The sequence below is a fragment of the Sipha flava genome, unplaced genomic scaffold, assembly GCF_003268045.1.
Source record: "Sipha flava isolate LNK unplaced genomic scaffold, YSA_version1 45_pilon_pilon, whole genome shotgun sequence".
Taxonomy (NCBI): Eukaryota; Metazoa; Arthropoda; class Insecta; order Hemiptera; family Aphididae; genus Sipha; species Sipha flava.
The window spans coordinates 1,215,314-1,233,637 of NW_020273227.1; the positions used below are offsets into that span (position 1 = coordinate 1,215,314).

Consider the following 18,324-nt stretch of genomic DNA (forward strand, 5'->3'; position numbering starts at 1 on the left):
TTCCAGTTGATCTTATAGGTATATTATTTATTCAAATTATACCGAATAAACCGATCGTCAAATACTTATCACATCATAGTGTACAATAATTGTAGATATATATATATATATATATTGTAATAATAAATAATAATTATGCAGAAGTATGTGTGCACATTATACGTTTGATAACATTTTAAACGTGCCTGCCGTACAATATATTACAATATATTATTAATATAACAACCATTGGCCGATATGTATAATAAACATCTTGTACTTGTCAGTACATACGGATAATGAAAATCACTATAACAGAATAATGCATGATCCCTGCTACTTATCGTAGTCATGTTATATGTGGTGAAAAAATCGGCGGTTAAATCGTTTTTTTTTTTTTTTTATACAAAATGGAAAAATGTGGATGTGCAATGTGCATTATAAGTATCACATCGTCGCGATGTTAGACACGAGTACAAACGGATTTGAGTTGATGTACTTATACGAGATGTACACGAGATTTTCGTAGCCAATATTGTACAATCTCAAAGAGAAACTCAATAGACGAGAATTTGTTTTACACAGAGAGTTTATGTTATATTTATATATACGTGCATCGTACCTACATGTATATATTGTTATTATACGAAATCTGTCTCCCTCACGTCCGATCGCGTTCTCCCCTTTCTCGTCATCGTCGTCGTCACATTCCTCTTCTTCGCATTTTAAACACACGCACACCCGGCAACAGCACCGTATACCGTATACCGGTGTACAGTAAGTACGTATGGTGAACGTGAAGCCGATAAAAACGGGATGACGGGGCGCGCGAATCGCGGGGCGCGCGGTGTCCCGGGGAACAGGAACTCGGGCGGCGCGGCGACAACGACCGAGTGCAGGGCGTTACCGGGTCGGTCCAATCGGAACGCCGTAGCCGTCGTCACGCCCCCGAAAACTCTCGCGCGACAATAATGTTTACCCGTGTTTTCCCCTCTCCCGGGCGCGCGTACGACACGAGCATTCGTCGGAGACGGTAAAGAAGGGGCGGCGAGAACCGACCGGAGGGAGAGGTGGGTGAGAAACCGACGTGTGCGTACGGGTCGGTGATGCCGGAGGGTGAGAGAGAGAGAGAGAGAGTGAGAGAGAAACGGCGAGAAAGAGCGTTGCAGAAATCGAAACAGAAAAACGAACACACACAAACACACAGACAGGCACATATATATGTAAATATACATACGTGTGACGCGGGGAATAAAAATAAAACAAATTTGTATGTACGCACGTACGCGCCGCAGCGGCCGCTCCGATGTTTGTGTATTTGTTGTTGTGCCGCGGCGGACGCGCGCGCGCGCGCGCTTGACGGCCGGAAGGGTGGTGGGGTGACTCGTAGGCGTACCAACGACAACGTGCTGTGCAGCAGCAGCAGCAGCGCGACCGTCCACCGCGGCCCGAGCCGTTCATTCGCGACCGTACCGCCGTCATGTGCAGCAGGCCCACGGACGAAGGCTCGGAGCCCGGCACCGACTCGTCGCAGGCCAACTTCAACCGGTACCGGTTGCATCTGTACAACTACGCGCTGCAGGCCGAACGGCTCCGGCTGTCGGCCGTCGGCGGTGGATGGGGCGCCGTATGCCCCGTGTACCCGGGCTCGACCACCGCCGGCGTTTACCCGCCCCGGTTCCCGGTGGCCCTGTTCCATCCGGGCGTCGGCGCCGGCGGCCAGAACGCGGACGAGCCCAAGCCTCAGCACAGCTACATCGGGCTGATCGCCATGGCCATACTGGGCTCGGCTGAGGGCAAGCTCGTGCTGTCCGACATCTACCAGTACATACTGGACAATTACCCGTACTTCCGGACCCGGGGCCCTGGTTGGCGGAACTCGATCCGGCACAACTTGTCGCTCAACGACTGTTTCGTCAAGGCCGGCCGCAGTGCCAACGGCAAAGGTCACTATTGGGCCATACACCCGGCCAACGTGGACGACTTCAAGAAAGGTGACTTCCGGCGCCGTAAAGCGCAGCGCAAAGTGCGCCGGCACATGGGCCTGGCCGTGGACGACGATGGTAACGACTCGCCCAGTCCGCCGCCTCCACCGCCTCCGCCACCGCCGCCGTCGGCGCAACAGCAGCATCAGCAGCAGCACGTGCAGCCGTCCATGGTGGCCGCGGTGGCCCTGCAATCGTCGGCGATGTGGCCGCAGCCCACGCCGACCGGTCATCCACCGCCTTTCTATTTCCAACCGGTCGCTCCACAACCGATCCAACTGCAGCAGTCCGCCCTCCTGGCACCGGCTAGGGCGCACAAGCGACAGTTCGACGTGGCCTCGCTGCTCGCGCCCGACCCGCCGAAAAGGCTTCACCACCGGAGCGACCCGATGATGATGATGGCCACGACCGCCGCGTCCGTAACGGGGGCCGGCAGTACCGACGACGAGGAAGAGATGACGTGCCGGGACGGCAGCAGTAGTGTCGGCGGCGGTGCCCCGGGCTGGGAACCGGTGGGACTACTGCAACGGTACTACGAACAGCAGTTGCAGGCCGCGCACCGGTTGCACGCTTTCCGCCAGTCGCTGGGCCTGCAGAGGATGATCGGCGGAAGTGGCCCATGGCCCGCCGTCATCGTGGACCGGAACCAGACGCCCACGCCGCCACCGCAGCCGTACACGACAACCACCACACCGGACGATCATATCAAAACCGAACTAGTCGACTGAGGTAAACGAGTGCGTTTTCCGATATTATTATTATAGTAATAATAATAATAATAAATTATATTAGAGTATCTCCTTTATTGTTTTTTAATTCGATGCGGATAATATCTCCCGTTTATTCGATTATCTCGACAAATGTAGTGCGTATTACATTGTGCAGTGGATCCGCGTAAAAAACTTCGTTTCTCTTAGTGTACATGCAACATTATTACTTGTAATACCGTGTGTGTCTTTCGACACTTAACTCCTTAATTATAATAGCTAGGTTTCAGTTAAACATCGTAATCGTAGATTAACGTGCAAATTTGCGAATATTTCTATTTCCTTTCTCCGACAATTCTTCACGAACACAAAGAGAATTAGAAATATCCTTGCGTATATTCTACCGATATCGTCCAATACATAATTTTATATTTTTATTGATCGCTTCATTACCGTTTCCTATATTTATATTATTCGAATGACAGTCGTTTAAATCATTACTTTACCATGTTTGTATTGTCCGAAGACACATAACCGTATCGGATATAGTTATTATTTTTGTCGAACATATTATAATTATTATGTTTAGATAATCGCAATAATATGAATGTTTTGTAAATAGAAATTTGTAAACTCTATAAACGTTTTTTTTTTGTTTCTATAATATATGTATAGATATATATATATATATTTACATTATAAATATTATGTAATTGTCTACAGCGAATACATCGAGTTCGTTAAATCGACCGATCGAACTTCACGGCTGTTTGCAATTGGTTTTTTTTTAATAAAACAACATACATTATCACTGTTAAATATTTTTTTCATTTATTTAAAGATTATTTATAAAGTACGCTTGTTGCATGGTTAAATCGGTGCAGCAGGTCACCTTTCGTAAGTGTGTGCGTGTTTTTAAATTAAAAATTTTCATTTCGCGTCATTCATGACTCGTGACCCGTTTTAAAACCGCGGTGTCTAACTCGACAGTTGGTATCGGATGTGTATTTTTCCATTTTTTACAAGTCCCGTCCTATGCAACAAGCAGTCAAAGAAGTATTATGTACGATACCATCATTGCAGTCATATAATGTCACGTAAGAAAAGATGCACGTATATGTGCGTGTACATGTACAGATTCATATTGGGTTGCCATAGTTTGTTAGAACGCATTGAGATCGGTTATTCTTACCGACCAAGGCACATCAAACGTAATCATATGACTAAATATATATGACGTACACAAATTCATGACGTGTACGGCGTAACAAGTACTGAAGTATCGTCCATACAAATATTGAGTTTCTAACCCATAAGTCACAAGCGTTTCTATAGTCGTAAACGTAATAAATAAATTCGTAAGCGGATAACCTTAGCATAAATTGTAACTGTAGCAAAACAACATACGTTTACCGAAAAAAAAATGTGATATAACTGTTAATAAGCGGAGCGAAGTACATTTTCAGAACATTTTCTTGTGGGAGTTTTCGACTTAACAGGGCTGAGAAATGTAGGTGCTTGGGAGTACTGTACAAGTCTTCACTTTCATCCAATAGTTACGTCCTTGGGGACATTTACTAGAAATAGCTTATACTGTTTATGAATTACAGGTTAATGTTAATAAGTGTCTACCTTTACGAATACGCCGCGTCAATCGTCGAGATTGTATGATATAATTATATATTATGTTCGGTAAAGAAAAATAAGATTGTTTTTTTTTTTTTTTACTTTCATGTAGTCGGTCAGTAGCAATCGAGTTGGAAACTATTTGATTGTTGTTTTTTATTTTTATTTCTTCGCTGCAGTCCAATTTAAGCGTGTACGAATCGTATAAAGTTGTTTATTAAATTAAATGAGTAATCATTAATCGGCGGTGTTTACGGATCGGTACAAGTTTTCTCTTGCTTAAAAAAGTTTCAGCTAGTACCTATATGCTCGGTAAAATAAATGTATGATAAATGTTCGTCTATCTTTACAAATTTTTAGCGTATAACTATTAGCTGTATATAAACTACGACAAAATTAATATTTTTTCCTAAAAGTCGATGTATAAACTGCGGCAAGGAAAAATTTAACACATAATCTGCGACAAAACCAATAAGATACATTATACAATCAGCGGTAATTTATTTTATATACTATACTCGTACAGTATGTAATATGTACCTATATTTACCTATGTGCGTACATCGTTTAATTAATTTTATTATGTTGCATCTCACGCGTCCCAATGTTACTAATCATTTTTGGGTCATATTTAAATCTGAATTTAAAATCGTTTGACACTTTTCATTGTTTGTTATTCTGGCTAAACACTGTTGTAAATTCCATCACATTGAATTAAATATTGAACTTTTAACTACTTTTACTAACGCATAATACTAGTATGTAGGTACTAACTTAGGGTGACGAGACGTTCCGTTTAAAACGGGATTATCCTTTTTTTGTTCATCACGTCCCGTTATCCCGATATACTTCGAATGGGGCACTTTTTATCCCGTTTTTACAAGATTGTCCCGTTTTAATCCCGTTATTTCCAGATTAGATAACTGATTGTGTATAATTTTCCTAATTCTTGTTAAAAAAAAATGTAATAGAATTATATGTAATAGTACATTGTTTAATACTTTAATTGTAATATTAAAAATTTAATTTTTTTAATTTTTTAAAAAATTATAATAGTTTTGAAATGCTACATTGTGTTGTTGGTGAATAATTAAGAGAAAATATTATTAAATAATAATTAAAAGAAAATATTTTATTATTTAGGTTACTTAACTAAAAAAGGGTTAAGTAAAAATAAAATAATTGTTTATGATATGACAAAGATTTGGACTTTAACTCTCGAGATTTGTGTGCATATGTGTGAATGTATATTGTCGAGGGTTTTTTTTTTGGGGGGGGGGGGAAGTAACAGCTGTCCCTTTTTTTTATTTTCTTAATATGGTTACCTTATACTAACTAGTATTTCAAATAGTAAAGGAATCGATATTTAGTATGTTTCGTGAAAAACTTAAAAATAAATTTGGATATATTATACCATTTTGTTCGCAAGACACAACATAACGTAATTGATTAAACGACATACCTACATAGGTATACACAGGTACACATGTCATACTACATAGTATTTAATATCATAGGTATATAAAATGAATGGCCGCAACTTGTATAATGTATCATATCGGGTTTGTCGTAGATTGTATAATGTTAAGTTTTTTCTTGCCGCAGTTTACATAAAGACTTTTGGAAAAAGGATAACTTTCTCGCAGTTACCATCTTCTTAATCATTACTGTTTACTAACTATATATATATATGTAATGATGATTGTTTTAATGATACAATTTGTAGGTATTACAGATTTGTTTAAACATATTGTATTATTTTATTCGTTTCGCTATACATACATAACATCATAAGTCAATTCATTGTTGTGTGTTATAAAATTTAATTTAACTGATAACTTTTATATAGTTTTGTATTAAATAAATTAGTTTGAACAATCGAGTAAGCAGAAAAAGAAAGTTAAATTCATTGTATAAATGTGTAAAAGTAATATCTGCGTAATATCAATGAAAAGTATGTTTGTGCATCGTTGTCATCAATATAATTTTTAAGTACTATAATAATCTGCTATTATGTTAGGTAAAAGACAAGTGTTATCTGAAATGTCATATAAAATATGAGTTGATTAATTGCATGGTTAACAGCAACACCACATGTGAACAAGTAAGTAAGTATGTGTAGACTATGATGTAGCGGATTTATAATGTAACGATTAAAGAATTTCTTATAACAGACCTGTTGACCGTAGAAATAATGCAGTGGATTATGAAACCGTTATAACAAAATGGAAGGAACCAGGGAAATTAGCAAAAATAATTTAATCTTGTTTATTTTTCAATGAAAATGTTCTTTTTTCCGTTTTTTTTCTGTTGAATTAATTTAATGCTGTACGCGTAAAGTATAATATAATAAAACATAATAATAAAAATGTAATATTATTTAGTCAACGTTTATAATACAGACCGTATACGAAATAACAGAATATTATGCATTCGTACATTAATGTTTTTATTAGATTAACCATGTATAAAATTCATGCATGGTTCAATGATATCCGATTACGAGCGCGTAACACAATCATCTGTAGCGAGATATGTAATCAAATTGTTCGTGTTCGATGTGAAAGTCAGAAAGTAAGGTACCTGAATCGCTACAATGTTATTCTTACAGCCGTATAAAAATATATCCTATTATTGTGCTCAAGATTGTTATTGTCTTTCGTTACGTTTAATATATTTATATTTGGTTGGTGCTTACATATGTTACACAACGAGCGCAAGAGTAGAACGCAAAGCATGCGCAGAATGTAGTATTTGTATCATGCACGCAATACATATGTAATATGTCTAGCACAGTGTAAAATCTGCTGTGTAAACTTTTGAATATATTTATACTAGTATTTTTTATGGTATATATATATACATACGAATAGGTTAACATCCGTAATGTTAGCTATCAATATTCTGAAATACTTTTATTATGAGTTTGATGTATTTCTGTACGTTAACTAAAAGAAGAAAAATATTATTATTTTTTTTAAATTCCATTCGGGTAAAAAAAATTAAAAACTACTCGAGCGACCTCAATAATAATATATAAATATGTTTGTAATAATAATAATAATAATAATAAAAATAATAAACAAGTCCTTTAAATATATAGTCTTTGTACGGTATGTTTTTTTTGAAAAATCATTTTGTTTATTTAAGCCGAACCTTGCAAGAAATCTAAACATTAAATATATATTCTTAATAGTTGTAAATTATTAAAATAACATAGACGCCATGATAGTGCAGAAAAAATTATGATAAAGTTTGAAAGGTAAAATGTAAATAAGAGTATACGAAAACATGTATTTACATTTTATATTATATCGAATATTATTGCAGGTATCAACATAGAGTCATTGTTTTTCTTCATATTTTCTTACGCATATTGGTTCTTGTGGGTACGAAAGCATTAATTTAGAATTTTAACACAGTAGTCATCTGCATAGACATACCAGGAATTTTGTAAGAATGGTACACAGTGCATAGTATATATACTGATTTCAAAATAATACTTAAAATGTTTAAGTAAAATATGAGAGAATATTTTTTCAAATCGTATGATAATAGAAAATTACTTTAGTTTTTTTCGACGGCTCCAAAGTAATGCGGATTAACAAAAAATCTCAAAATTATGATAATAGTCTATATCCTACATTTATAAATATTATTATTTTTTTTTAAAAAAACCAGATGGCTGCAAGTGAATCTCCTTCCACCCCTTCCATCCCCTCGTGACGCCCATGGTCATCTATAGGTCCTATGTGCATATTGGATAGCGTTATAATAACATTTATGCGCGTGTATCACAAATGTGCATGAACTCTTCGGAAAGAATTCTGAACGGATTAAACAAATATTTAACTCCCTTAATACTGTCAAGCAGAATTTCTATAATCCTTTTACTACTTATAAATACTTGTGTATTACTACTTTGAAATACTCATAAATTGGCATGGCAATAATGATATTATTTGTTCGTGGGCAACCAAAAAAAAAAAAAACACAAAGAACAACGACTATACTACATAACAACAATAATAACGGAATAAAGCGGGAGCGCGCAGCAGTCATCACATCATATTATAGTAAAATAATAATAATAATAACACGAATCAGGCGTCTGACGATAATGATAACAAATACTTGGGCAAACAGGTATAATGATCTCACGTGAGCAAAACGGTGATTTCGCGTCACTCGATTACACGCTTTTGTATACATAAAAAAAAACAGTATGCAAAGATATCACGCCGAGAAGCCTAACGAGGAATTTTTTCGACTGTGAAACTCGTGATCCTTATACGGATTTTAACCATGGGAGGAACGTATGGTTTTGTAAACAAGAGTATAGTCTAATAAAAAACAATACAAGAAATACAACTTATTTTACAAATTAGTAGTATAGAATGAAACTTGAACATTGATATTTTAAAATCGAGAATGTAGTGCTATATGATGAGATAAAATAAGCAATTTTTTATTGTAAGTAAAACGATAAGTTTATAGAAGTAGTTGCAACATTGCAACAACTTTTACTTTGGATTCGCGAGCAGCGAGCACAATGTGTGTGTGTGTGTGTGTGTGTGTGTGAATTTATATTTATTATTTGTCTGATGTTTTTCTAGGGCCTCATTGGATGTAATCAATCTCCCTTTATACGAAACTATAAGATATTATAATAAACAAAATAGTGATTATTCGGAGGAAAATCTTTTTGTATTATTCGCAATACATGGCCGAACCTGTATTGTGTATATATGAAAATGCCATGCTTCAATAAAAAATGTATGAAATATAGTAAATTTCTAACAAAATTATTAAATTATTTTTTACTAGCTTTATCTATAAATTTTAAAATTATAAAATTGAGTTCTGTCAAATATAATAGTATTAAATCTATTTATTTATAAAATATCCATTACTTGTATCTTTAATTGAACATTTTTTTCTAAAGAACAAGTTAATGTTGTTCTAACTGCACGATTTCACATCAAAACATTACAAAAAAATATTTTGTTCTATTGACCAACACTCGACGCACGTCCTTTTCGAGCTGCCGTTCTAAGAAAACGGTCGTTACCTCAGTCCTAATTCCGTACTTCCGTTCTTTTGGTCCATATAACATTTCTCAATTGTCCGATCGTGGGCGGGTAACCCCCGGGATTCGATCGAATTGTCCGTTTCGGAAAATCGTGTACAACCGAATTTTTCTTTAATCCCGCGCAAACATTTTTCACTTGCACATTTAAATCGATTATACGAACGTGTTACGAAACCTCGTGCACGGCATTTTACGAATCCCGACGAAAACCGATCAAGGAGTAAACCTTAAGGACGGCTTTTTTTTTTCGTCATCGACGAATCCGCGTACCAACCGTATTGTGGTATACGTTAAACGTATAATTAATATTTCTATTTGGTCAAAACTCGGATCGGCAATACCGGGCGACGGGATAACAATACTTTCAAAACATACAATACGACCGTCGTAATAATAATAATAATAATAATAACACTGTACTACCGCCGTTGTACAATATATGTGTACAAACAACACGGGAAGAGAGACGGAAATAAAATGTACACGTTCGTACGGGAAGGGCCTGCGGCCGAAGAAGGAAATGTGTGCGTGCGTTCGTTATGGCAACGCGAACGTTAATTCGCAGCGGGCCCGGAGTCTAAGTCCCGCGGAGAACGGCGCTCGCGGCACGCCCCGCGTGAATTTATAATAACGATAAATTCTTACGCGACCACTGGTCCAGAAACAACGCGCGCGCGGGCGCGAACGCGTAACGGCGGTTTTCGCGGTCCCGCAGCGCACATCGGTTGTAACGCGGTGTATACATAATAAACGTACAACATCATGCGCGTGCGGTGCAGTCGACGGCAGTGGCGTATATTAGGCCTAGTGGGCTTCAGCCCTCCCCCCCCCCCCCCCCCAAAAAAAAAATTTCTTTAAAAAACTTTTAAAATTATTTTAAACGTTTGTTATATTTTAATGATGTTTTATGCTTATTTAGAATTTGCGTCCAACGTCAAATCGTTTTGGGACATCCTGTGAATGAAATGTAGATAAATACCTACTGTGTCTTGTTAGTAGTTCTTAGATAGCAGTGGTAATTTAACTCTGTCTATGGTAGCCCCTCCCGAAAAAATATTTTCTGTACACCCCACTGGTCGACGGGTATGCGCAAACACGCGTACGGGTTTTTTTTTCCATCTCTTATTCTTCGCGTCTTTTGCGCGGTTTGTTTCACTTTTACCGTTTAGTTTTGTTTTGTTCCCCACCCGCTGAAAGTCGATTCACCAAACGTGCTCGGACGTCATAATCTCATAACCGCGGTACGTACGCGTTCAGTGTTTTTTCGTCTGAAACCTGTCCTAACAGCACTCTGTATAGTGTACGGAAACCCGACCTGTTCGTGGACAACAATGTTCCGTTCGGTTCCGACATAATAATTATACGTCGTGCACATAAACTATTCCTTGTCCCCGTACGTCAATAACTTTATAAGGAAGGTTTTCCTGGACATGATTTTGGCACCGTTGACACTATTAGTTAATTACCACTGCATCTGACCCGTGAAAAAATATAAACATTGAATGTTTTGAATGATCGGGTTGGTCCAAGGGATGAGTTTTTTTTTTGAAAATAACATTATTGGCTCACACATTGACGTCTGTAGACTTTAAATATTTCGAAGTGGCATCCCTGTATTATAATTGAATAGACATTTTTCAAGTATAGGTAAGAAAGTCATAAATTTCCATTTAAAAATTAATTCTTTTTGTCCTACAAAATAAACAGTAAATGTTAAACTTTTATTTTTACGGAACTAAAAAAAAAAATAATTAAATTATTGATTTGATGTATATAAAGTAAGTTGACGACTTATAGGTAAATTAGATATAACAAAATTAATAACAACAATATTTAAAAATATTTTCCATCGTGTTACTAAACATAGTTATAATACAGGAATATACTATATTTTATAAAGGTCTAATATAATTATTATTAATTAAATTGTTACTGGTGAATAAACAATCATTAATAATGTAATATTATTTTAAAAAATCAACTTAGTTTATCTTTACGTTGAAAAATACAACAATAGTAATTGGATTATTAAATCTTAAGGTTTGTATTTTCATAATAAAGTAATTTTAATAAATTAAAACGGTAAATAATTGATATAGTATATTTTATGCTTTGTACTCGTATTTTAATCGAAAAAGATAGATGCCAGCGTACAAATAATAATAATAAAATTATCGATTTAATATAATATGTAATAATAATGTAGTTGAATTTTGATATCTAGTTAAATTTTATAAATTATTTATTGAGATCATGTGTCACAGCACTTTAATATTATCGAATTCATTAAAAAATATTAAATTATTTTTAAAGCTTTTGTCGAAAAGTGCTTAAAAGGAAATAATTTAGATATTAATATGTCAAAATAATTTATCTATATAATATTATGATTTTGAACAAACGTAACTGATGATATAACGGATTATTAAATTTTGACTCGTAATAGTTAAATATGGTTTTCCATAACGGTATTTTTGATACGCATGTCATAGGTAAATTATATTATTGTTACAATACGATAGTTTCATTTCTATGATACATTGTTGTCTTTACAGATCATATTGATTTTAAAGAACGTGAGAATCAACGGTGTTTAGTTGGAAATTAATGTAAATACGTGTGGTAATTATGATAGAAATAAAAATAGATGATTCTTTTCAATGCACACGACGTATGGTTTTTTTAAAATTTTTTTACTGAAACTATCATTGCGGGGACCGGATTGTCTAATTCAAAAACCCATACTCGAATTACCCTAATAGCCAATAGACATTATCTTATTGAGAGCCCACTACGGGATAAATTGTTGGCCCTTGAGTTTACCCTTTAACACTAACAACGGGGAGGCTCACCCTTTTTTATTTATTTACTTCACGCTCTTGACAAATATGATACCGTTAAATACATGCTGCGACTATAACTTCATTGTGGATTTTAGAGGAAAAACTATTTTAACGCTATCGCGCCTACGTTTGTTGTTTTACTAAAAGCATTTGAGCACTTAAAATACGCTCCTCATTTAAAATATGTATATGAGATAACACGATGCTCTACCGGCTGTTTGTATGGGTTAACGTATAATATCGTTTAACGTAAGCTCACGCAACACCAAGTACATCAATCACTTTTTGAACTTTAAGAACAAGTATATTCAATACGCTATTCGCACCTTTTTCACAATTTTAAATTATAACTGTTTCATTTTCGAAATAAATGGACGATTAGAAACGCGTATTTGTTACGAATATATTCGTCTAACTTAACGGCCGAGCGAAACTTATGAGTGTAATTTCGAATGGATATATAATGCATCTATAAATTTAATGAAGAATTTATTAATTAAAAAAAAAATATTATATTTAAACAACCGATAATTAATCGGAGTTCGGTAAAATTTTTATTATTACAATACAATAATTGGATATAAATACATTTATATTGGATATAAACAACGACCCGTATTATAATACGCATTATTATAATAATTCATTATAAATAATTAATATAATAAAAACTAATATATTTAATATTGGCTAATAATGGTTCCTGGTAAGCTACAATCAAGTACATTTTTGTAAAAATTATTTAATAGATATCTATGAAAGAAATATTTTTAAATTTTAATTGTTTTACCACCAATAGCTTTAAGCTTGTTTAGTTGTCAGTTTTAACTGTCTTAATTCGTTTTTAACAGTGTTTTTTACACGTATTTTTTTTCAAAATTCTTAAAGCTTTTAAAGTTTATTTTTATATATTTACCTTTAAGACTTTCACGGAGTTTCAACGAACCTTAGCCTGCAGTGTTCAAAATGAAAAACTTGTAGTATACAATATCATAACGGTGGAAGTAGTGAAATTTTATGTTTGTTGTAAGTAGTTAACAGTAGTTAGTGTTTAACAATATTTAGTCTTATATGTTTGTATTCGTGGAAATAATTAGTTATTGGATTTATGTGTAAGATTGTTGTAAAATTACAGAAGAGATTAGGCCTACTGGGGACACTACTATAAAAAAAAACCAGGCAGTAATACCTCAGAATTTCAAGTTAAATCACACAATATGTGTTTAATACTTACTACTCATTGTTAAATGTTATTGAAGGTTGTGCAGAAACTTACGCGTTTCCATTTATATTTAATATATTATGTATTATATATTAATCAGAACGGCTTAACGGTCGATCACAATCTATTAGTCGGTCGGGTGAGATCTGCAGTAGTAATTTATTACAAATTGTATTTAGTTAATTTTTTGTTATTGATTATTCATGCTAATAATATAAACAATAATATTTATAATGGGTTTCTAAAATTAATTTGAAAAGAAAAATATGATCTTGATCGATCTTTGACGTAAAACCATTCCAGATAAATATCGTTAATATTAATGAATTATTCTTATTGGTTCATTAAAAATTCTTTGTTTTTTATAATTTCTTAGTATTTGCTTAAATTTAGAAACTTTTCAATCAATAGAAATAAAATGACTACTATTATAGTAGTCATAATAGAAATATGATTTGATTGTATTTTATGACTTATAGATATATGAAATATTTAGATTTAACACTACAATAATTGTTTTCTGATGTGATAATTTTAAAACCTGACGATCGATTAAATGCAATTGAGAATTGGAACCATCTAAAGCGAATAAATCGACAGTGTAGCCGTACACAGCCCAGTATAAAAGTGCATATATTGAATGACGACGAGACAAAGTGATAAAAAGTAGTCTCCCCGATAAAAATAATAAGCCGCGGACCACGATGGTTTCAAATGGTGCAGCGGTTATACTATTATCCACTCGAAAAATAAAAAATAAAAAAAAGCAGCTCGTCCCGTTCGGGAACGAAAATGTATTATGATATTACGCGATCGTCGTATTGTTGTGGCTATAAAATAATAAAATGGTACGTGCGTGCGTGATGGTTATCGAGCACGTTCTTCGGCGGGGTTAAGAAAACACAACGATACTGTATGTGTGTGCGTGTGTGCGTTCGCGTACACATAGAATAACACTCGACTCGCGAACCTCGCTGTATATATAACCACCGAACCGCACACGATACGCGTCCTGTATAAGATTCTTTTTTTCCTTCCTCAAGTGGACCACTTCGGCCGCGTTCTATTACATTATATTCATACCCATTATAATATTATACATACGAACTGAATGCACAATACGGTAATATATTTCGGTTGTTGTCATCCCGGTACGGGACACCGTGACCCGTACGAAGGGTGTGATTTGTGCGATTTCCTTTTTACCCCATACGCGTTTAGTGTGTACACACACCCGAATAAATATACGTGCGTAGGTATTGTATTAATCGCTGCGACAATATTTTAATCTTCGTGTTAGCCCTCGAATTACTATAATATTACGCGTATTATTATTATTATTATTATTATTGTAAAAATAACATGACACAACGAATATACGCCGGGGTGCAAATACAATAATACAATTGGTGGCGCACAGCTATTTATACAGTACATAATACGTATGTATATAAAATTATTTATATGATTTTTCATTTTAACGGTTTCGACGAGACGTATTTCTGATTTTCTGAGTACACACACGCATCGCGTTTTGCACAAACAGGAAATACTCGCGTGTCAGCGTGTTCCGATTGTTCTGATTTGTTCCTAACCTAACCTAAGCTACCCAAAATGTGGGTACCGCTTGTAAAAACTACTCATCTATATACATGTAAAATCACAAAACATTACACTACCGCTAGGACGGCGTTGTCTTCGAAGAAAACTGAGAGACACTCGTTCGAAATATCGTTTCCGTGTTCTGGTAAAAAATACTTTGAAAGTATCAGTTGCTACGAAATTGGAAAAGTGTAAATCTATCTAATCGGCACTAACACTTTTATTCTATCCTATATCCCTTTCGAATTCAAATCTATATATTTTTGTCTATTCGATTTTAAATCCATTATAATTTTAATTGCAGTAGGTGTATTCAGTGATTTCATGATTTTACAATTTCGAGCAACAATTAGTAAAAATATTAAATTAAGTGAATCTCAAGACGTTGAAAAACGATATTGTATTATATATAATATATTATGTATAGAGTGTTTCACCGCCCTTATCCTCGTCAGCAAATGTTTTCCTATAGCCGTCACTTTGAAGAAGGATAGGGATCTATCTTCTTCTATCATCTTCCCCCCTGTCTTTAGTGGGCAACTATCGAGCCAAGTATGAGCTGGTTTCGGGTTAGTTTTGGGTCAAAACATAATTTATGTTATTTCTAAATACAATTTAATCATAATTTGTGGTTCATGATGATACATAAATAATTTAAATCAAGTTGTTGACATGTTTGAATGCATGAAAACTATAAGGTACCCTGTTAATGGCTAGTATCTAAATAACACTTGTAACACATAAATTACTAATAAATATCTAACAATTTATTGGTGTTGTGTTTTATTTTTTGTAAATACATTTATACTCTACATACATATTTGGTGTAAATAGGATATTCATTCAAGTAAAATTTCCTTTAAACTAAGTCTTCGTATAGTACGTAATAGGTTATATATTTAGGTATCCCTTTACAAATATATTTATTATTTAGTCATAGACGTCTCTCCAAAAAATGGGTTATTTATGTCAATGATAGTAAGTATAAAATTTGTAAGAATGCTATTTTTATTAAGATAAAAATGTAGGTGATTATAATTGTAACTGTAAGCGAGTGGTATTTTTCAGCTTTATAATTATGAGCTGATCAACATATTTGCTCCCTTCTCAAAAACTAAAATAATGCTACTGATGGCCAATTCTTTTTTTTTTTTATATACATTTTCTTTACCTTATTTTTGTATTCAATAGTCACATTCTATATATTTGTTAGGTGATTTATCTGTAGTATAAATACGAGTATTATGATAGCATTTACTGCTGTTTATCATACTTACTATTTTATATATTATATATATTTACTAGCAGTGATTGAAAATAAAAAAATATTTGAAAAGTATTCTATTTATTGTGTACACACGTGATATAGATATAATAGAGTTAACACAAATATGTGCGTATAAAATTTTTTATCGATATCAATAATAAAAAAAATCGCATTATTCTCCGCCAGAAAAATCAGTAAAATTTTTTCTCTCACCATTATGTTTGCGGTGTCCTAAGTATAGACATGTACACACACACACACATAACATGTATTAACTCTCTGTGTATGGAGCTCATAAACATATAAATGTGAACAGGGGCTACGTACAGTTGGTTACTATATAGTGGAAGTTACATCCATATAATTTATGCGCTTTCAATCCTTTTGATACACATCGTCACAAAGGTCGACTAAATTCATATATATATACTACGTTGTATAGTGGTGAAAAAAGAAAGCACGCGAATAAAACGTATATATAATGTATACTGGTAGTTATTATACATATAATGTGTAATTCGAAAAATTTAATGTGTAGTATTATTTAAAGATTGTTCCGTCACAAAGTCAAAAAGCAATGGCGTGGCGGCAGCGGTGGCGGTTGAAGTTTATAATATATATATTTAAAGTGTATATAACGCGAATGTGTTTAGTTTTCGCGAAGTGGTGTTGATTAAATTATAAAACACTGGGCTGTGAGTAGATATACAGGGTATACAGGGTGATCGTACTTTTATCATTGGCCGAACAATATTTGGAATATTATTTTCTTGGAAACACATTTTACGTATAGTATTTTAATTCATAAAAGTTCAAATTTTTCTGACCTTTCCCTTGCCTTTTCGTGCGATATTAAAATTATAATAAATGTATACAACAGTATAATGATATATTTATACTTAAGATGTAATGTGCAATCGTAGCACAATGTTTTTCTGAAGACTACAGTACAAAATATTAATTATTAATCATTATAGAGGCATACTACCATATTTTGTATTACTATTGTTATTACTAACTAGTAACTATGACTTGTTATAACTTCGAAGTATTTACAGTAGACAAACATAAACAAATATTAAGAACGGTTTGAATATTTTTTCTACATTTTCTATTTACATCCGGACAAAACTTTAAATAATAATAATTAACATACAGTGTGTCCGACTATTATATATTGAAATGTTGAAGAAAAAAAATTTTCTAAAGAGCGTTTAAAAACTGACAAAATATTATAATTAGTTATTTGAAAATGGAATCATCAGGAATCAAATGAAATGTGAGGCTGCAGGTATACGTAATGGTAGGAATGATTATACATTTCGTAAGTAAATAATTGTCAATATTTTTTAATTTTTTAAAAAATACACTGCGTTCACTGTCGGCCAACCATCACCCTGTACGAATGAGTGTGTATACGTATGTTACACATAGAACTACGTGTATTTGTACGAAAGGCAATGTAGTCGATATTGCAAGTGGGGTGGAGGGCGGTAAAGGGGTGAGTAGAAGTGGGATAAATGTTGAACAGAAGAGAAGAAGATGGCGGAAGACGGGATGAGGAGTGGGAAGATGAGCAGGAGCAATGCAGGTTGCCGTCATCGTGGCACGCGGGTATACACCGGTGGCGTCGTGTTTAATATTTGTTTAAAAGCAAGTAGCAAGCAGTAATACGCAAGCAGTAATTGGACCGTTTGAACGGGCAAATGGAACGTGCGTAAGCCAATTATATTATCGTTTCGCTTTACGCGCCCCCGACGACAACGAACACTGCTGCACTACTGGTGTCGCTGTAGCAGGGTAGAGGGTAGTGGTACGCAAATTAGATTTTGCCGTTCAACGCGTAAAGTCGATCGACCAAAGTGCGAAAACAATAATCGTATTTCACACACACACACACACACACACACACACATACACATGCACGCTTGCATGCGAGCACACAAGCCCTCGTGTATATATCATAAGTGACATATGATATACATATATGCATATCAAAAG

At 34.6% G+C, this 18,324-nt stretch overlaps 1 protein-coding gene across 1 annotated transcript; it reads left to right on the plus strand.

Annotated features, from left to right (window-relative positions):
* Window positions 1-1,350: 1,350 nt before the first annotated feature.
* LOC112689611 (forkhead box protein D1) lies at window positions 1,351-3,090 on the plus strand. The gene has a single exon (XM_025563396.1). The coding sequence runs from the start codon at window positions 1,460-1,462 to the stop codon at window positions 2,690-2,692; it is 1,233 nt and encodes a 410-aa protein (XP_025419181.1). The 5' UTR covers window positions 1,351-1,459; the 3' UTR covers window positions 2,693-3,090.
* Window positions 3,091-18,324: the final 15,234 nt, after the last annotated feature.